Source organism: Rhinoderma darwinii, chromosome 2, assembly GCF_050947455.1.
Source record: "Rhinoderma darwinii isolate aRhiDar2 chromosome 2, aRhiDar2.hap1, whole genome shotgun sequence".
Lineage (NCBI taxonomy): Eukaryota > Metazoa > Chordata > Amphibia > Anura > Rhinodermatidae > Rhinoderma > Rhinoderma darwinii.
Genome location: NC_134688.1, coordinates 30,329,445 through 30,352,199, shown reverse-complemented (window position 1 = coordinate 30,352,199; position 22,755 = coordinate 30,329,445). Strand labels below are relative to the sequence as shown.

Below are 22,755 nucleotides of genomic sequence, written 5' to 3'. Positions count from 1 at the left end.
TTTTTTCTCTAAAGTGGGCAAAATTGGAAAAAAAATCAAGAATTTAGCAATTGCGCCAGTTTATACCAGCATTTTTCACACACGGTATGGACCACGGACAAAATTCATCTCCTTTCACGTTCTTCCACTTCTCCCGTGCATGGGGATACCAAATATGTGTGCCTTATTCGCTGTGCGGGCATGTGCCAGGGCTTGGCATAAAAGGAGGCTTTTCGGCCTTTTCGGTCCAGGAATTTTGCATTTGATTTTATAGCAGCATACTGTTTTCTGGGGGGCCTAATGCCGCTGAAACATTAGAATCACCCCATAAATTACTTAATTCGCACAAGTAGACCCCACAAGGTTTCCTTCAAGGGGTTTATCATATTTTTAGCAAGTCCAGTTTTCTTCTGAAAGTTTCTTGAATAAGATGGAACAAAAAAAAATCAGCTATTTTTTAGCAAATGCGTCAGTTTAGGCTAGTATTTTTCACATACGGCATAGACCACGGACAAAATTCATCTCCTTTCACATTCTTCCACTTCTCCTGAGCATGGGGATACCAAATATGTGTGTCTTATTTATCACATAGAGAAGTAGGAGGGAGGACGATAGAAGAAGCTTATTTCACAAATCGCTTTTTTTCAAAGCTGGTTTTACAAAACTCAACAGAGTTTCTATAACACTTCCAAAATATCTGCTCTTGAAGAGGAGATCCCAAAATATTCATCTAGGGGTATAATGGGAATTTATTTTTTTGGGTTTTCTAAAATAAGAAATTTCAGGTTAATGCAAATGGAGCTCTCCAGCAGATGAACTTTAGAAAACATCAAACATGACATCCACCCCCCACCCATTCCCTCCCTCACCCTTGGAGTAAAATCAGGGGAAAAATAAAAACGTAATGTAGGGCAAATATATTTTCAACGAATTAACTAAAATCTAATAATTCAGAACAGTGTGGTATTTTTTAAAACATGGCTCAATGCACAGGCCTGGTTGTGAGGGACATGAGGGACAGAAATATCGGGAATCTTTGCGGTGCCCGTCTTTTCTGCAGACGCGGCACTTTTTCTGAGGGTTGCTTCTGGTTGGTGTTGGGGGAATCCGACTGATGAAGTGTCTTTCAGTCAGTCGCGTGACATCCTCAGACTGGGGGCATTCTCGGGTGTCCTGAACATCAAAAATGAGGCCTTCAATAATTTTTTCCTGGAAATCCAGGTATGTGTCTCTGCCTCTGTTTTTTTTTGAAGAGCACAAATGAGTTGTGGATGGCCACGTGTAACAAATAAATGGCCACTTTTTTGTACCAGGTTTTAGTTTTGCGTTTTACTAAATAGGGCTGTAAAACCTGGTCGCTTAAATCCACCCCCCCCCCCATGTACTTGTTATATTCGGACACGCTCACTGGTTTGTGCTTGTCCGATGTTGCCCCCCTTTCCCTCACTGCCACTGTTCCTGCGGTATGAATCGTGCTTAGCACATACACATCTTTGCGATCCCTGAACTTGACCGCCAGCAATTCTTCAGATGCATAAGCACAGGAGTCCCCCTTTACCATGCGCTTCCCCACTAATTGCTGTGGAAAACCAATTCGGTTTTTGCGCATGGTACCACATGCCCCAGTCCTTGCAGCATGCAAATGCCTAAACAGGGGCACACTCGAATAAAAATTATCACAGTACAGGTGGTACTCCTTGTGAAGCAGAGGCTGCATTATCTCCCACACGATCTTACTGCTGGTGTAAAGATCAGGGGGGGCATCCAGGAACATTTATTGTGCGGTCCCGCCCTTCATAAATTCTGAAGGCGGTGGTATATCCTGACCCGCTTTCACACAATTTGTAGAGCTTAACGCCATATCTTGCCCTTTTGGAAGGTAGATATTGGCGAAAGCTAAGTCTGCCATGGAAGTTGAGGAGGGATTCGTCCACACTTACATTCTGCTCAGGGGTGTAGAGTTGCAGAAATAAATTATTCAGGGAATTTATTAGCGGTCTTATTTTGAACAACCGATCCCGGTTTGCATCGGTACTTGGGGGGGCCTGTGCGTTGTCATTGAAGTGGAGGAACCTCATTATTGTCTCATAACGAGACCTGGGCATTACTGCAGAATATACTGGGGTGGCTTGGGCGGGTCTTGTTGACCAGTAAGACCTAATGGAGGGCTTTTTGACAATACCCATATTTAGGGTGAGCCCCAAATTTTTTTTTAATTCCTGCAAATTGGTGGGCGTCCAATCTCTGGCATGGGTGGATGAAGGTTTCTGCCTTATATATTGAGTGGCATATAAATTTGTTTCGTGGACAATCTGATTTAGGATGTCGTCCGTTATAAATAAATGGAAGTAATCCATTTGGACAAAATTTGTATTGTCCACGGTTATGCCAGGAGTGGCCGTAAATCTGTGGATTCTAGGCCCAAAAGATGGGGCAGGTGCCCATACAAGAGCCTGGACTGAAGGGACCAGGCTGTCCCGTGCTACAGCGCTACTTGGCCCTGCGCTTTCAAGTTCTGCAGTTTCAACTGCATCAGGGACAACGTCCCCTGAAGATGAACCTGAAGTGACGCTGTCATCGTCACTACCTAAAACAGGTTCCATCTCGGACGCCATCTCTGATGCGGTCTCCGACTCAGACCACAGCATGGCGTATGCCTCCTCGGCGCTAAACAACTTCCTCGCCATAACGTAACTAACACTAACTAAACAAATTGTTTTTTTTTATATAAAACACACAAACTAACTGCTATATATATCTACACTACCGCTAACAAAAAAATAAACCGCTATTGCTATATATATTATATATATGTGGATATATATATATAATTATATACTCCCTACCTGCCTATTCTAATATAATAAAAGAAAGAAAGGTAGATAGATAGAAAAAAAGATAGATGGATAGATAGATTGTATAGATAGATAGAAATCTATCTATACAGAGAATGTTTTACAGTGTAAGTGTATTTTTTGTGTAACTGTAACTGTAATCTTCTGGCAGCAATTCTCCCGAGTCTCTTCTTCTCCTCAAACTGAAACAATGTTTGAGGAGAAGAAAAGAGGCAGGAGATTTACTGCCAGAAAAGTCAAAATAAAACAAATGTGGTCGCTGTGATAGGTTTTCACAGCGACCACATGTTCAGGGACCATCAGATTGGTCCCTGATACTCTGCCCAGTGCCCAGAGCTGTTGGTAACAGCGTGGGCACAGGGCTGTGTGCACGCGATCGCGTGCACACTGTTTTCTATGCAGAAATGCATGTGATCGCTGTGATTGGTTGTCACAGCGATCACATGTTCAGGGGCCAAAAGATTGACCCCTGACATTCTGCCCAGTGCCCATGGCTGTTAGTAACAGCCAGGGCACAGAGCTGTGTGCACGCGATCGCGCGTGCACAGTCTCTGAAGTGCCGCCGTAAATAGTCTATACGGCGGACTTTAGAGACCCTGACCGCTGGCCGTATAAATACGGCCAGCGGTCGGGAACCTGTTAAAGGCTATGTACACCTTCGAAAGCGATTTTTTTTTTCTTAATAAAAATGTGTATGAGTGTGTTTGCTACAACTTTGTAATAAAATTTTATTTAAAAAATATTTTTACTTTTTGAGATACATCTGCTTTAATCCTGTATACAGAGCAGCTGTATCTTGCACTAAATCCTGTATCCGTCAGGTCACCGGGACTGACGGGTTCAATAACAGCGGGTCTCTGACACGCAGGATTGAGCTGTTATCGATCACATCATTCATAACTTACATGTGAACGATTACAGGTGGATCCTGAGTGTCAGAGACACGCATGACCCAATGAAACTGAACCCGTCAGTCCCGCTGACAGATACCGGATTCAACGCAAGATACAGCTGCTCTGTATACAGAATACGAAGCAGCTGTATCTCAAAAAGTAAAAATAATTTGTAATAAAATGTAAATACAAACTTGCACCAAACACACTGGTACACATTTTTTTTTTTTTTTTAATCGCTTTCGAAGGTGTACATAGTCTTTAATGTCACCCATACTGGTTGTCACATAGCTTTTCTTTGAACAGACAGAACTTGATAGAACAGGATGCCTCAAGGACTGGTCATTAACAGTTGCATCTAAATTCCACATTTGTTTATTGTATTGTATATTACTTTTATTCAGATTTATTATTATGTCGAGTGACTGCTTTTCTTATACTTTCCTCCTATCTATTAACTTTCATTAAATATCTTACTCGCCAATTACGAATTTTCCGCAGAAAGAAAGGATAAAAATTCCCCACACACAGTACAAGCATCTATTAAACATTTCAGTACATAATAATTCACTAAGTTCTCACAGGGAGAACATTTAAATAAATGGCGGCTGTATAAGAAAACATGACTGTATAATATAGTGGCAATGCGGCTTAACCAAGTCAATCCATTTCTATAAAACAAGTCACTATGTATTATAGAACACAGTAAAACATCTAATGAAATCAACTATGCTGAAAAAGTTTTCTCAAGTAGAAACACATTTGAATTCTGTTTTATATGCTAATGAATGCGGCCGCCTCTTTGATGCAGTGCTAGATCTTGTTTTTTCCTCATTTTAAGAACTGGAGTTCGATTCTACTTTGGTGATTGTAATGAGTTTAATTGATTTAATATCCTCGTAGCAATAGTGTTTGCTTACCAGATTACATGTCATACAGATTAAATTATATCCTGGCATTGCAGTGTATATAAATATATACGGTGTTGATATTGCACTGGCTAGTTATTCGACATGTAATCAAAGGAACATAAACTTGTAGGGGATCAGAGCCGCATTTCCTCTGTAGGCATATGAGAAATGTGGGTTCAATCGAGGTAGACCATATGTACACAATGTGTCTAACGTGTATTTTGGGTCTTTTCTCAGCCCTCTGCTGCTTTCTATAAATGTATGTATTATCTATGTTTGCTGAGTAGGCGGGCTTTACCAACTGTGATGTCAGAGCGGTGCTTTGTGTTCTGAGCCAATCAAATGTCTTCCCTCCTTTTCTCTATCAGGCTGTGTTCACACGGGGCATATACGCTGCGTAATAGCATGCAGGGCATCCGCCATGTGCGCCGCAGGGAATCCCGGGCGAAAAAGTGCACCAAAATGTTGTGTCGTTTTTCGCCCCGAATGTCAGCTGTTAAAAAATGCAGCATTTAGCCTGCCTGCTAGCAGGCCAGCCCCCTTGGATGCCGCTTCATCCCAGGAGACCGCTAGTGTGGCGGTTACATGGGATGAAGTGTCATCCCAGGAGGCCGGCCCTCTGACGTCATCCAGGCCGGCCTCTTGACTTTTCATCCCATGTGAGCGCTTCTACAGCATGTGATTGGCTGCAGCAGTCACTTGGGATAAAATGTCATCCCAGGAGGCTGTGTTGGAGGGAGGAACACTGACTTCCGGGTAGATATGAGATTTATTTTTTTCTGAGTTGCTTTTTTTGCGTCGGAATCGCTGCGAGCCCGCCACAAAGAAACGCAACAACTGCTATTTGTTGCAGTTTTTACCTCCCCGTTGAATTCAATTGGGCAAACCCGCAACAAATACTCAGCGTTTACACAAATACAATTGACATGCTGCGGAATAAAATTCTGCACCGCAGGTCAATTTCTGAGCGGTTTCCGCTCACTATTTACGCAGCGTGTGGATGGGATTTGTTTTATCTCATTCACTTTGCTGCCACTGTATTTGCTGCAAATTTTACACAGCAAATTCTGTTGTGGAAAATCCGGAGTATTTACGGAACGTGTGAACTGGCCCTTATGTTGTTTAACTGAGTGACACTATGCAGCTGCATCCTCCTCCTGTTCCCTCCTCTCTGTCTATTTACTGTTTTAAACGATAAATTTTTTTGGTAACTGAGGAGGTTTCTGAACATATTTAACAATATCAGTGGGATAGGGTAACTATTTTATGTGTTTGGGGATATTGACAGTGGTTTTCAACATGCCTAAGCCTTTGATTCCCCACAAGATTAGTTGCTGCCATAGTTTTCCGGGGGAGGGGACAAATGTGTCTGTCAGTGGCTTATTCCTGTTACCCCCATTGTTTTTTTTTTTAGAGAAGTTGAGACTTATAGCTGTTGGCCAATGACAACTAGCTAATATATTTATGGCAGCTTAAAGGTGCTGTTCCATCAGAATAACCCCTGCCCATATGCCTATATAGACATCATACAGATGAGTCCCTTATTCGCGACTCCCCTCTATTAGTCAGAGCAGAGAGTTGCCATGTAATACTACATTTCACCTGAATTAGCCAAAATCTATAGCCAACCAATCAACTGACCACTGACGTTACTCTCATTTTATACCCATAGAACCCTATTTATATAATTTGGAAAGCCCCTTTAAATCTCTGCATGGGAGAGATAGTAACATTAGTGTCTCAAGTGTCTCCTGTAGATTTATTTGAGGATTTGGCCTCATGCACTTGTATTATGGCTCAGGTTTGTACAGAGTTGTAATAGGGTTCTTATTCTAGTACATGGGCTCTTACTGTACTTCTGTAAGCTGCCAATTTCATCTGTACAAATATGACAGAAGAAAAATCGGGGCATGCTCCATCACATGCCGTAAGTACGGCGCCTTTCTCCTCTGCCAGCAATGGTTCTAGGTGAGAATGGGTTTGTATACTGTATACGACACCTGACAGAAATGTAAAGCAGCCCGCGGAGTCCATAGGGCTCCGTACTCTGCCGTGTGCATGAGCCCTTATTGTCCTATTATGTGCTGCTCAGTAAGCAGGGCTGATTTGTCTTCCAAGTTCTTGGGTTGTAGAAATGACTAATTAAACTTCTTATGTGTCCATTACGCAGCTGTAGCAATTTAACTGCAAATTTCTGCTAATGAAGCATAAATAAAAACAGTGTGCATAATGTTATATTCCATATGTGGCAAAGTCGTAGAAACGTTAGAAACTCTGCAGCCTCCATCTTCAATATTGCACCACCCAGCGTTCCCTATAATTGTGGCATGACATTAGTAACTGCCTCTCTGCGGGTTCTGGCAGTAGCTTTAATTAAGTGGCCGTAGGTGCTTTGTCATGAGCCTCATGGGTGCGCACCATGAGGAGGGAAAGGTTTCTACATCAGTTTCGAACATATTCCTGAGTTTTAACTCTCGTCTCTCTGAAGTGAAGAATAAAAAGCCATAAGTACGCATAAAAGGCAAATAAAGCCGCTACTACTGTAGATATTCATGTGTGGAAAAAGAATGTGCTCCATGGCATGAGTGGAGGTAAGAGGTCCAGGGAGACCAGCTGGCTAATGGAAAGACTGTGCTGTTTTAACTCCTTCACGGCCTATTTTGTCCGTTAGGACGCAGCGACTTTTTCATTTGTTCATCAACGCATTCGAAGAACTAGAACTTTTTTTGTTGACAAAGTTTTATGAGGAAGTTCTATGTTTTAATGGTTCCATTTTGGAATACCTATAATTCATTGATTAACTTTTATTAGAAGCAATTCCACCATTTATTTTTGTTTTATGTTTTCTTGACACTTACCATTCGATGTAAAAGTTATTCTAATTCTCTGTGCCGTTACACCATTAGGCCTCCTTCACACAAAATTTTACTCGAAATTTAAACTTATTAAACGTTATAAAAATGGAACTTGCATTTTTTTAAACATATAGTTTTAGTGTGGGTTTTGGTGGCGTTTTTCCTTTGGTGTCATTTTTGAAGTCCTATAGAGAAACCTATGGGAGAAACGCCTGAAAATAATGTCATACCCAGAGCATGCTGTGTTTGGAAAAAACTTCACTGACCACAAAATTGCCTAATTGCACGTATTTTGTGAGGCGAGTTATATTTTTCATCGGTATCATTTTGAAGTTCATATAACTCATTGATTAATTGTTATTACTATTTTAGAAGGGGTTAAGGCTAAAACAAACATATTCCGTCAATCACGTTGTAGGGGTACCAATGAGGTTGCACAGGGAGCCCCCTCCCTCTGTCTAACCATTTTGATTCTGCATTGGCAATTGATTAGCTCCAAAGTCACCTCCAAATAAGGTTGTCTTCTACAGGACCTGTGGGGCCATTAGAGTGTCAGAGCGTGGGGCCACCAATGATCCTCTGGTACTCTAGTACAGTGGTCCCCAACCACCGGGCCGCAGACCAATACCAATACCAGGCCGTGGATCAATTGGTACAAGGCCGCAGGGAATTCCAGGGAATTTCGGATGAAAAACCACACCTAACTCTGGTGCAGTTTTTCGCCCAAATGTCCGCTGCAGAAAACTACAGCATTTAGTAGTTACAAGCATTTAGTAGTTTCATCTCAGCATTTATGATGTTTCATCCCAGGAGACCGCTGAAGCCTGTGATTGGCTGCAGCCGCGGTCACATGGGATAAAACGTCATCCCAGGAGGCCAACCCTCTGACGTCATCCAGGCCGACCCCCTGGAATGACGTTTCATCCCATGTGACTGCTGCTACAGCCTGTGTTTGGCTGCAGCGGTCACATCGGATAAAATGTCATCCCAAGAGGCCGCGCTGGAGGGAGGAACATAGACTTCTGGGTAAGTAAATGCTGGAGTTGCATTTTTTGAGGCGGAATCGCTGCGATTCCACTGCAATAAACACAACAACTGCTATTTGTTGTGGGTTTTACCTTCCCATTGAATTGCATCAAATAAGCAGCGCTTACGCAAATACAATTGAGATGCTGCGGAATAGAACTTCGTACCGCAGCTCAATTTCTGAGGACTTTTTCCACTCACTATTTACACTGCATGTGGATGAGATTTGTTCTATCTCATCCACTTTTCTGCTACTGCATGATGCTGTGGATTTTCTGTAACAAACTCCATTGTGGAAAATCCGCAGTATTTATGTAATGTGTGAACTGACCCTAAAAACTTTTTCATTTTTATTTTATTTCCAATTAATTGCAGTCTGCAGGGTGTTTTGTAATAAACGTGATACCACCCCCCCCCCCCACCACCGGACACACACCGCTCCGTGGAAAAATTATCTTGCATGAAACTGGTCCTTAATGCAAAAAAGGTTGGGGACCGCTGCTCTAGTGGGTAGGTCCAACCATGTGCCCAACCAATGTAGCATGGGTGCTGTTCCCAATGGACAACCTGGAACCCCATAAGGTTTCAACCCTGGTGGACTCATGCTATAATGATCCCTATTATTGGGTTGAATTCATGATATATTTATGACTTTAGTACAATAAATAAAAATACAATGAATGCACAGAATCAGTAGGTTATTAGGGCGCACGCATGTAAGACTTTCATTGCAGTGTTTTCTTGTTTCTCTAAAACATAACCTTTAAAATGTACAATCTCTTCAGACTGGTAAACGAGGGAAATTAAAGGTAGCGCTGATTAAATAGTGACATTAAGAACAATAAGTGAATTTCAGAAAATGATGATTGAATGTTGATTTGAAGCAAAATGTGCGCAGTAAAAAAATAATCTCTGGATAATGTATGTTCAGGTTAATTTTAGACATAAGTCAGAGAAGTAGAGGTCGTGTTAGGTACGAAATAGAAAAATCTTTCATGTATTCAAAGAAGACAAACAGCCCCGTGGTCTTTGAAAAGAAAGGTAAATGGTTAGTTGAGTTTGATGTATTTGGAATAATAACTACTACAAAGTTCACCAATGAAATAATTTACAATGAAATATCCAAATCTATATTACAATAAATATAATTGTGTAATGCTTCATGTTACCTGCGGTGGTGCTCTAGAAAAATGTAGCACTTGTTGCTGAGTTTTACCGCAGATTACAGCTGATCACTGAGGTCCCACATGCAGGACACCCTGTGATCTGCTTATCATCTATGACCCTCCTAACAAAAAGCATTGTCCAAAGCTGACAACTCCTTGACCCCTTTCTAGAATACTGCGGCACAGTTTGCAGCTCCCACAAATTGCCATACTGTTATGGTGCAGGTTCTGGCAATAAAGCTGTGCCTATGCGATTACCAGTGGGTGACTGCTGTAATATACGACCTAGATCTCACTGCAATGGGCAGGATTGAAGATAGCTCAATAGCGGCCATAGCATCTAAGTGGGTTGAAAGAGGGTGTAGGCTTTGTCTGTCCCCGAATTGGCATCCCACCCAAAAATATGACCAAAGTAAAAAAAATGTTTTGTTAAATAAAAAAAATAGCCCCCAAAATACAATGGTGGATTTGCTGTTTTTTTTTGTTTTTTTTTATCCCTCTACCCCTCCAAATTAACAAAAGATAATCAATAAGTTCTATATGACCCAAAATGTTACCGAAAATATATAAAAAAAAAGTTGTGGCTGTCGAAATGTAGCGATGCAAAATCTAAATAAATTGCTGTGTCCATAATGCCTAAAATAGGGTGGGTTCTAGGGAGGTAAAGCATTTGTTTGCCATAGCAATAGGTTTCGTGTCAATGGTCACCCATTACTGAGGTGCCCACATCATTGCAGACTTACATTACAAGGCAAAACAATTACACATATAACATTTATATAGCAGTGACATTTGACAAAATGTGTTTTTAACTTACTTGGACACCTTTATGTCTTTTTTTTCCTTATAGAACCATAAAGTGCGAACAGGTGTCAAATCGGCGATTTATATCTGTGCGTGGCCCGATCTCACAGATCCCTTATAGACTTCAGTCTATTGAGGGATCCATGAAAACGAGCAAAAATAGGGCATGTCCTATTTTTTCACGGATCATTCAAACGGTCCGTTAAAAAAAACGGCCGTGTGAATAGCCCCATAGAAGTATATTGATTTTAATGCAGCCGTGTGATGGCCGTTACAAAATCCTCCGTCACACGGCCGATTATCTCGTTTGTGTGAAAAAGCGTTTACTGATCAAGTTAATATTGGTAAAAATAAAAAGAATACTACTACTATAATGTCTAATACTCTAAATGCGGTATGAAATATCTAATATTACATACAAGAATTCGAGTTCTAGGTCAATATTAAAATACAAAACCACAAGAAAAAACTCTCACACGGCTGTGATGTCTTTAAGTGAATTACGTATTAGACCGCGGATCATTCTGCCATTGAATGAAGTAGACAACGGTCTATACATCATGAAGGCCGCCCTTGAGGCCAATATTGAGCCTGTGGAGAAGAAGAAATTCCCCCCCTTCTTGGGCACCCCATGTTTACGGAGACCCGAAAAAAAAATTCAGGGGGGAGGAGCAGCCTAAAGGTTCTAATAGATTCTTCTACAAGAAGAACAACAATTGATGGCTCCATTCGGATTTTGCTATGGGCGTTCTTTACCTCTAGGTTCGCCCCCTATATTGCCAGGTTGTTGTCACTGGATTTGTTATGTCTTTTATATGCCCGGTAAACAATGTGTTAACCATGGTGACTAAGCCTAATGTCCAATAGGGTCAAAGATAAAAAGTTTCTGAAATAATTACAGCATTCGGGCCTGATAATAACAAGAAGAAAAATCTATGAGAGGCAGCAATCAGTGGCGTAACTACCGCGGTAGCAGCAGTAGCGGCTGCTACGGGGCCCGGGGCTTGAGGGGGCCCGGTGGCGCCGCTAGCAGCCGTTATGGCTACTACAGCGGTAGCGCCGCTACTGTGGGGCCCGCGCCAACGAGCCTTACACAGGCCCTCTCATGCCTGTAGGTGTCGCTAGCACCGGAGGGGGCCCCAGTGCTAGCGGCAGCCAAATACATGTATTAGCACTGAATGGCCGGGCATGTTCCGTGCCTGACCATCCAGTGCCTTACAATGACACTGATTGGCTAGTGGCGCGATGACATCATCGCGCCGCTTCCATGCTTGGAAGGTGCTGATTGGCGGGGCAAGTCATTCTGCCCCGCCAATCGGCGTCATTGGAGGACGCTCGTTCAGCTCCTGCAGACATGCTCAGAAGAGAGCATGTCTGCATCGCCAGTGAACAGCGTGGGAACCGGCGAATGTGAGTATGTCAAGTTTTTTTTTTTCCCCTCATAAAAATGTGAATGGCATTATCTATAGTGGGGGGTGGGGTCATCTTTATGTGGGCTATTATATATAGGGGGTCTATATGTGGGGCAGTAGCTACAGGGGGGTCTATATGTGGGGCAGTAGCTACAGGGGGGTCTATATGTGGGGCAGTAGCTACAGGGGGGTCTATATGTGGGGTAGTAGCTACAGGGGGGTCTATATGTGGTTGTGTGGGCCATTATATACAGGGGGCTCTATATGTGGGCCATTATATACAGGGGGGTCTATATGTGGGGGTGGGGGCCACTATATACAGGGGGCTCTATATGTGGGCCATTATATACAGGGGGCTCTATATGTGGGCCACTATATACAGGGGGGTCTATATGTGGGACACTATATACAGGGGTGGGTTACCTGTGGGGCACTATATACAGGGGGGTCTATATGTGGGACACTATATACAGGGGTGGGTTACCTGTGGGGCACTAGCAACAGGGTGGCTATATGTAGTGCACAGTCTACAGGGGTGGGCTATATGTGGGACACTATATACAGGGGGAGCTATATGTGAGACACTATATACAGAGGTGGGCTATACGTGGAGCACTAACTATAGGGGAAGCTATATGTAGGGCAGCACGGTGTCTCAGTGGTTAGCACTATTGCCTTGCAGCTCTGGAGTCCATATGTGGGCACTATCTATAGGGGCTTCTATGTAGGTCACTATCTACAGGGGGCATGTTGTGTGTTTGTGACAGTTATATTTAGATGTGTTGAGAATTTTAACTTTGTTTATAGGAGCAGAAATGTTTTAAAAGTGAGAAGCTGAAGACATCTGAACGGAAAACTGCAGAAATGGGTCATGGCCGGGAGAAATCCATCATAGATGTCTGAACCGGAGGGAGAAGAAAAGAACTACAATCTGAGACGTCACCGGTGAGTCACTTAATGTAAATGTTTATTCTGCCTCTAATCAGTAATGTAGTCACTGTATGATCTGCAGCGAGATGATGGTGATAGGATTTTTTTTGTGAAACCGCATCTCCCAGCATATCCTTACCATTGTTCAGGCCATGCTGGGAGCTGTAGTTTTACGCCGTACAAACCTATACGCAGTGGCGTAACTACCGCTATAGCAGCCGTAGCGACTTCTACAGAGCCTGCAGCATGAGGGGGCCCGTGCCACCCGCCGGCACGGCCCCCTCCCATGGCCGCAGGCTCCGCTAGCAGCCGCTATAGCTGCTACAGCGCGACGCCACTGAAGGGGTTGTTCCTACATAAGACATGTATCCCCTATCCACAGGATAGGGGATACATGTGTGATCGCTGGCAGGGATGAGGAGAACAGGGGACCAAAAGTCCCCCCTAAGTTCTCCATGACAAACCTCAGACTTCCGGGGTCTGTGTCGGCAGCTCCGTAGAAATGAATGGAGCGCCGGTCGCGCTTGTGCGCATGCGTGACTAGCGCTCCTTTCATTTTTATTGAACTGCGCAGACGCCGGAAGTCCGAGGTTAGTCATGGAGAACTTCGGGGGACTTTCTGTCCCCCGTTCTCCTTATCGCTGCCAGCGATCACACATGTATCCCCTATCCTGTGGATAGGGGATGCATGTCTTTTGTAGGACAAACTATAGGCCGTTTTTTTTGGGGGGGGGGGGGGGCTATATGGCGTTATCTACAGAGGGGTTCTGTATGGCGTTATCTACAGGGGGGGCTGTATGGCGTTATCTACAGGGGGGGTCTGTATGGCGTTATCTACAGGGGGGCTGTATGGCGTTATCTGCAGGGGGCTGTGTATGGTGCTATCTATAGGGGGGCGCTGTGTGGTGGAATCTATAGGGAGGCACTATCTACAAGGGGGGGGGTTGTGTGATTCCCAGCAGAGGGGGGGCCCCAGTCAAAAGTTTGCTATGGGGCCCAGTCTTTCCTAGTTACGCCCCTGGCAGCAATGCTTATAGAAATACCTCAAATCCCATAGGTCTTCCCACATTATCTTTGGAGGATTTCCATGCGACTAGGATTTCGGATGCAGACAGGCCTGTAGCTTTGACGTCTGTGGGTGCAGTGCTGGGTTCTGCAAATAGAAATTGAAATTGAGCTGTCACTATGTTATAATATATTACTTTAACAAGTCGGCTTTAGCAATTAATATCACATCCACCTTTATCCGGATAGTTACAGTGCCCCTCCCCCTTGCTCACGAAATATTTTACAAAGATAGGAAAGGCCCTCTTGAAGGGATGTATAATGTATTTTATTTTAGTTTCAGTAATAAGATATGAGTCTCTAGAAGAGAAATAACTTTTTTATGTTGTTGCTTTTTATTTCTTATTTTCAAAAGTTCCCAGAGGGCAGCCATATTGAAGACATACGCTTCTCTTCCGTATTGCCTGCTTAGACAGTGCAGCAGAGTGTGTGTGCTTTATAGCAGCTGAAATGGATGGGAGTTATTGGTTAAAAAGATGTCCATAGACTAATATAGTCTACAAGAAGTGATGAAACACGACCCATCTCGAGAAACCAGGGAGTGTCAGGGGAGCTATATACTGAGCCTTATCTGTGTGTATTGTGTATCTATCCTGCCTTATCTAGGCCTCCAGCAGTGCAATAGAGCTGTCACTAAATCACCCACCCTCTAATGATAAAGAGATGACTCTGCGGACACTATCCCAATCTGCACAGCAAAACTCACAAGTGAGTTGCAGAACATAGTTATTGGAAACAGTCAACATGATTGATAAGTTTACCTTCCATAATGCAGTGGGCCATTGATTTTTCCTATATCAGTTTACTGTACAGACGATACTTCTCAGAGTCAGCAGACACTGAACTGCTAATCTGGCAGAATTGTGAATACAGCTCTGGACTGCATTAAGTACAATATAAGTAATGCAATGAATATACATAGTTACTCAATGTCTTATGTAGATGAATTCTAGATGAAAACTGCAAAGCTCTGGGGAAGATAAAATCATTGCCATAATGCAGGTAGCATTTCAATGCTGAGAGCTCTATATCGATATTGAACTTCGAAAACAGAAAACCATATGCTACTCGGCTGTGTATTCATAATTAGTCATTTCATGTTCCATGTGATATATTATACCTTAAACAAAAAAAGTATTGGTAAAATATGAAGCATTAACACAATTCTTTATATATTTTTTTATTTATGAACCTGTCATTCAAAATTACTATCTCGCTGAATGCAGGAATCTAAATCACTTCAGAAAGTTAATAACTGCGACTATTAACACCTGCCGGGTAAACTTGCAGACAATTACTGTTAAAAATCAATCAGCAGACACTGGTAAAAAATAGATTTTTCTTTCACAGGTTACATAGAAAAACAGGCGTCTACTCTGTAGATAGTGAGACCCGGGAAGAAGAACAAAAAAAATAATAACCTTTCCCTTTCTTACAAATCTGTGAAAACGTTTACTTGTGACTATAACATATTTCTTGCTGTGTGAAAAACAGAAAATAATTTCTCCAGGTGTTGTTTAAAGGCCTCAGAATTTTACATATGTAGCAGAGCTAAATGTGTCATTAAAGGGGCTGTCCATATGCCCTCATATAGTATTTACGCAATGTGTGAACTGACCCTAGGGGTGTTTCCTGCTTTGGTGGACTCCGTATGTCCATATATTAATTACATGGTTGGCCATGTGTGGCCCGCTGGAGCTTCCCCTGGCCATAACAGCTGATTCCCAGGAGTTCAAAGAGCCGGATCCATGACGATCACCAAAATACGATGTACATTTGGTAGTGGCTAGTTTTGCAGGTCAGTCCGATTCACTACAAAATATATAGCGCAAGTGCCGCAGTCCTTTCAGCCAGATGAAGGGCGGGAGAACATTTTTTACTGATTCTGTGGATTGTAGGGCGAGGTACAACAGGGGAGAATAAATTAATAATTGTCCCTCTGACAAATACCGTATACTGCAGAACTTCAGGGACCAAGGATGAAGGAACACATTCTGAAACCACTGCCTTCGGCATAAATAGAGCTTGTCCTGCCCATGGGGGTGCCAAGAGTGGGATCCCAACTGATCGGATATTGATGCTTTAGGAATATCATCACTTTCATGGATCATTTTGTTCTTCAGATTTATTTCAATAACATGTTCATTACTATTTTCAACAATGTGTTGTCATACCTCCACACCAGTTACTTGTGTGTGACCACCTCTAAATATCATTTTACAGTTTATACTGTATATAGTTATGACCTGCATAACAAGCTGTGTTTCTAAGGAAGTACAAAACATTAGTTATTATAGTTCGATGGGCTTTGTGTTTATATGGACTTTTGAGTTTGAGGACTGGCAGGAAGGTGTCCTTGAGGAGATAAGTGATGTTGTGTACCTAAGTGCAAATGTATACTTCATTCCATCTACAACCATTACCAGTAATGAGTGAGGTTGAGGGGGTAATACTGACAAACATTTCCACAAATTTCATTGTCGTGTTCCCGACAACAGGGGCATTGTAAAGGGAAGTGTTTTCTATGTCAGATATTAGTTAGGTGCGTATCTCTGCCCTCTGGTGGAGGGAGGAGAAAACATTCTGCACCCCTCCTCTCACCAGGTACATCCTGGGGGGGGGGGGTGGAAGCCATAAGCAGTGTACTTATCCAGGAAGCAGGTAGTAACGACTGCTTCCATCCCCCTCACTAGGTAATGAGATTCCATGAGGTAGTCATAAGCCCATGCCCTCCCCCCCTTGCACGTGCATGAGCGTGTGATGTAACACAGATGTGCACGGGAGAGTTTAAAAAGGACAAACGGTCCCACACTGCCCTCTCTCTTTTCCTGCTCCCCGGCTCCCAATTGAAGCCCCTTCCCTCCTGGTCTGCCCTTGCCTCATGACCCTTCCTGAGAGACCACACCAACTTTGGACCACATGAACCGCTAAGTATCTTCTCCCCCTATAACCCTTAGTGTACAGGGACCATTATATTAGGAGGGAGTGGGACAGAGATAGTGAGCGTGTGAGAATTACAAGTAACTTATGTGTATTGTATCGTAACGTAACTGTATTCATATGTATGTTTAGATAAGTGGGTGGGTGGCTACATTTAATCCAGTAACACCCACTACATATGAGTCAGCAAAAATGCTGTGGTCCACTCTGCTGGACGAGGCTTATGCGCATGATAAGATGTGAATCAGCAAGAGGAGTGTTTTTAACAAAACCTCCAAAAGGCTCCACATGCTCGCTAAACTGATCTGTGTGTATGAGGAGACATGGAAGCCTGAAAACACAGAAATGAAGCGTGATTACCCAAATCTTCACTGCCAGTGTTGTGTCAACAATGTGAAGCAGGTTTGTGCTTTGCAGACACAACTCGCAGAGAATGCCCAGTGTAAAATTGATAGAGATAAGCAAATTTGCATGCTGGAATCGCAGCTGATAGATTTGAAAAATCGTGGTGATGATATGGATGCACGGCTGACTGGGTCTTATGCTGTGATCAATGCATTTAAGGATAAGGCGGCATCTACAGATGCCATCATTGCCAAGTTGAATGATGAGCTTGCTACTAGGTCACAATTGGTTGCCAGTATGCAAAACATCATAAAAGATTTCTCAAAAATGTTACCGGCCTTGTCTTTTTTAAGGCCTGATTCTGCTGTAAGTTTGCCCCCTACAGGGCAAAAAGGGGGGAGTAGAAAGAGTGATGGATAAGATGTCCCAAATCGTGATCCCATCCAGAAACCTGAAGGTAACATTGATACGAAAGTGTTACGCAAACGTAAGCGTATGATAATCAGAAGTGCGTCCCTAGCCATGCAGAACTTTGAGAGATCATGCACTGGTGACTGCCCTAAGTCCAACAGAGCAGGTACTGTTAAATGTTTTGCATGTGCCGGCTCAGGCCATATTGCTAAGTACTGCAAGTTTTTGGGTACTAAGCAATGTGGTCCTGTTAAATGTTTAAATATGGTCAGATGGGAGATATTGCTAGAAACTGCCATGGTATGAGCAACCATGGAAAGCCTAGTAATGAAACAATAGAAAATGGCCACATTACATCAAATGGTGGATTTAGGAAAGGACAAAATGGCTACATGACAATCTCCTCCACACATGTGCTCCACCATGTGCTAAATAACCAAACACAACTGGGGAGGAGTTCAGCTGTGAATTTTAAGTAGGCCATAATTTACATGTTCACAGTTAGGTATTATCTCTTTGATGTCTGCACTGTGTGTTTATTGTCTGTTGTGTTTGTTCCCAGTTCTTTGTTGTAATTTGTGTTTTCTTTTGTGGTTCCTTCACAGATTCTATTGTGGTGTATTCCTGGTTATCAGTAGTTATGTAGTTATACTATATGGGTTTTGCCTGTATTTATAATACATAAGAAAGCCACTCCAGGAAAACAACTGGACAACCAGCCAATGAATAGTGATGTATTTGCTTGTTCTGTGAACTTATATTAGGTATAGAGGTGTGGACAGGTAACATAAGTTCACTTATAGTGTTATGTTATACTGCGCACCTAGACCTTGAAATTCAAGATGGTAATGTATTTACATCTATAATCGCAAAATGTTTTAATTGCTCTCTATTTGGCATAATAACGTTGGAATTGTTATTTAACACAATTTCAACTGAGGCCTTCTGCGGGTGCAATTAAAAACAGCGAATAAAAGTATGGCTAATTCTATTGGGTTTAACTGGAGTGGTCCTTTAGGAAAGGTTGACAAGGGGGAGGTTACCCTGGCATTACACCCATATCTTGATTTTAAGATAATGGGTTTGGTAAGATGGGGATATAGTTCAACAAACATGAGAATTGTGAAGATCCACAAAATGGTACTTCATCTACAGCTCCCTTCAGATATCCTAACCTATAAGGGCAGCCATCCATACCTGTCTGTACAGATGGATGTTGAAAGGAGGAGGATACGATCCTCTGCCAAGGTAGATAGGACCGGGTGCTTAGACACCAGTGTTGAGATCCCGAGGGACCTGTCAGATGAAGGTCAACCCAATACCCTCTTCAAGCTTAAGATACATGGGTCAAGGGTATTGGAGTTGGTACCGAGTGCAATATGTTTACTACACCATATGTGCGACTAATTGCACCGGAAGAGGAATAATCCTCCAAGGAGCATTTTTACCTATTTGTATTATGGCAGGTATCGATGTAGCAGAATGGAAGAACTCCAGTCACCCCTGAGTAGAGGCTCGATATCTGCTCAGATGCTCCTGTAAGATTCCAGATGATCCTGAGTTCAGCGAGGAAGAGGATATCGTGGAAAAGCTTAAAGAGTCTGAGAATCGAGCCTCCACCCCATTCCCTGAAAAGAGACTCAGAGGTGTCCTGATGGGAGAGCCTGTTTGGGTACAACCCCAAAGCCTGCTCATCCACCCTGTGATAGTCCTGATGGGTGAAAGGACTTGACGACCAAGTAAACTAAGTCAGGCGTAAAAGAATGAACTTGGACTAAGGACATAATACTAATACTGTCCTGCGACCCGTAATTGTCGAGTTTATGTATATATGTATTTGTGTAATGTAATATGAATCAATGTGTCGTACAAAAACGCTTAAGGTGTACATATAGACATTCTAGGTGTAGATATGTGTCCACAACATAGGCATACTCAGTGAGGACATGCCCGTCCCACAGCGAGTGAGTGTGTACGTGTAGACGGGCATATATTTACAGCCTGTAGTCACCCCATTTACATTTGTACCCTGCACTTGTTTATGGAGGAGTAATGAGAGATGCTGTTTGAGCAGGATTCTCTATATGCAATATACCTATGGTTTGGGGGGAATATTTTTGTATGTTTGATTATTTTACATTTTGTGTGTATGATTGGGTAGTGTGTAGGAACCCTTAGGGACAGGTAAGGTATTCACACACCCTTGTAGGGATTGCCACCTCAACCTTAGAACTGGTTTGATGCATACGATGATGGATTGAATGTTAGAGGGGAAATGGAAGGCGATGTTCCGGCTCACAATTAGATTTCTAGTTACCAAGACATCACCTCCTCCTCAGGGATGTTAACCTGCCGTGATAGAGACATGGATATCGGTCCACAAAGATTGTTTCGTCTTCAATCAAGGTACTGAAAAGATTTGGAAAGATAACGGATTGCGTACAAAGGTTGTCGAAAGGCGGGCTAAGCCCTTCCAAGGCTGACCGTGTGAGGGAACAAGTAGCCTTACACGGGTCGGCATGCTAAAATGGGATCGGCCACTGGAAAAACCTGCTGACACCGCTAAAGGGGAAAGGATTCATAAAGAAAGATCAAGATCCAAGAAAAAAGAAGATCAAGGACTTTGAGTTTTATTATAGACTTTGAGTTTCAATGGACTTTCTGCTTCATTTTATGGACTTTGAGATTCTGTCTATGGACATTGAGGTTAGTTCGATGGGCTTTGTGTTTATATGGACTTTTGAGTTTGAGGACTGGCAGGAAGGTGTCCTTGAGGAGATAAGTGATGTTGTGTACCTAAGTCCAAATGTATACTTCATTCCATCTACAACCATTACCAGTAATGAGTGAGGTTGAGGGGGTAATACTGACAAACATTTCCACAAATTTAATTGTCGTGTTCCCGACAACAGGGGCATTGTAAAGGGAACTGTTTTCTATGTCAGATATTAGTTAGGTGTGTATCTCTGCCCTCTGGGGGAGGGGGGAGAAAACATTCTGCACTCCCCCCCTCACCAGGTACACCCGGGGGGGGGGGGGGGGGGGGGTGTTGGGATGGAAGCCATAGGCGGTGAACTTATCCAGGAAGCAGGAAGTTACAACTGCTTTGATCCCCCTCACCAGGTAATGAGATTCCTTGAGGTAGTCATAAGCACATACCCTCCCCCCTTGTACGTGCATGAGCATGTAATGTCACACAGATGTGCATGGGAGGGTTTAAAAAGGACAAACGGTCCCACACTGCCCTCTCTCTAATCCTGCTCCGCGGCTCCCAACGGAAGCCCCTTCCCTCCTGGTCTGCTCTTGCCTCATGGCCCTTCCTGAGAGACCACACCAACTTTGGACCACATGAACCGCTAAGTATCTTCTCCCCCAATAACCCTTAGTGTACAGGGACAGTTATATTAGGAGGAGGTGGGACAGAGATAGTGAGCGTGTGAGAATTACAAGTAACTTATATGTATTGTATTGTAATGTAACTGTATTCATATATATGCAGGGGCGTAGCTAGGGGGGGCAGGCGGGGCATATGCCCCGGGCGCAACCCGGAGGATAGGGAAGGGGGGCGTCGAAGAGCAGCTGATCGCTTCTGACAGGCGCCCCGTATGTGGGACACCTGCAGCAGCTTAGGAACAGCCAGGATATTACGGCGTTCTGACTGGGGTCTGTGACGGCCAGGGAGTGGACCAGTCCAGTCACCTGACCTCACATCAGTGACATGAGGTCAGATGACTCAGGTCAGGGGACAGGTCCACTCCCGTGCTGCAGCCTCCCTGCATCTGCCTGTGCTCTGCCGAGAAGCAGAGAGGAAGCTCCGCCCACATACAGCCCAGCCCGTCCTGACCTGTCAGCAAGGAGACATGGTGAGTGTCTGTGTGTGTGTGTGTGTGTGTGTATATGTTACTGTGTGTGTGTGTGTGTGTGTGTGTGTGTCTCTCTGTGTCTCTTCATGTGTGTGTCTCTCTTACATCTACTACATTATCTGTACTCAGAGAGTTATCACTGTGTTATCTGTAGTGTTACATAGGACTGCAGGTAACATCTACTACATTATCTGTGCTGGGTACATATGTGCCTGTGTGCGTATATATGGGTCTGTTTGTGAATGTGTCTTTGTGCTTCTATATATGTGCCTTTTATGTATTTGTATATGTCCCTGTCTGTGTATTTTTCCGCTGGTGTGTGTGTGTGTGTGTATATATATATATATATATATATATATGTATATATATATATATATATATACACTACCATTCAAAAGTTTAGGATCACTTAGAAATTTCCTTATTTTTGAAAGAAAAGCACCGTTTTTTTCAATGAGGATAACATTAAATTAATCAGAAATACACTCTATACATTGTTAACGTGCTAAATGACTATTCTAGCTGCAAACGTCTGGTTTTTAATGCAATATCTACATAGGTGTATAGAGGCCCATTTCCAGCAACCATTACTCTAGTGTTCTAATGGTACAGTGTGTTTGCTAACTGTGTTAGAAGGCTAATGGATGATTAGAAAACACTTGAAAACCCTTGTGCAATTATGTTAGCACTGCTGTAAACAGTTTTGCGGTTTAGAGGAGCTATAAAACTGACCTTCCTTTGAGCTAGTTGAGAATCTGGAGCATTACATTTGTGGGTTCGATTAAACTCTCAAAATGGCTAGAAAAAGAGAGCTTTCATGTGAAACTCGACAGTCTATTCTTGTTCTTAGAAATGAAGGCTATTCCATGCAAGAAATTGCCAAGAAACTGAAGATTTCCTACAACGGTGTGTACTACTCCCTTCAGAGGACAGCACACACAGGCTCTAACCAGAGTAGAAAGAGAAGTGGGAGGCCCCGCTGCACAACTGAGCAACAAGACAAGTATATTAGAGTCTCTAGTTTGAGAAATAGACGCCTCACAGGCCCTCAACTGGCAGCTTAATTAAAAAGTACCCACAAAACGCCAGTGTCAACGTCTACAGTGAAGAGGCGAGTCCGGGATGCTGGCCTTCAGGGCAGAGTGGCAAAGAAAAAGCCATATCTGATACTGTCCTGTAATAGGAAAAGATTAATATGGGCAAAAGCACACAGACATTGGACAGAGGAAGATTGGAAAAAAGTGTTATGGACAGACGAATCGAAGTTTGAGGTGTTTGGATCACACAGAAGAACATTTGT

At 43.0% G+C, this 22,755-nt stretch overlaps 1 protein-coding gene across 3 annotated transcripts in view; it reads right to left on the bottom strand.

Annotated features, from left to right (window-relative positions):
- The window catches only part of CNTN5 (contactin 5), a 1,298,632-nt gene that overhangs the window by 19,044 nt on the left and 1,256,833 nt on the right, over nucleotides 1-22,755 (bottom strand). For all 3 annotated transcript variants that reach the window (XM_075851517.1, XM_075851516.1, XM_075851518.1), the window contains one exon: nucleotides 13,875-13,984. In XM_075851517.1, the coding sequence (XP_075707632.1) occupies nucleotides 13,875-13,984 (110 nt within the window). The remainder of the gene's footprint in view (nucleotides 1-13,874; nucleotides 13,985-22,755) is intronic.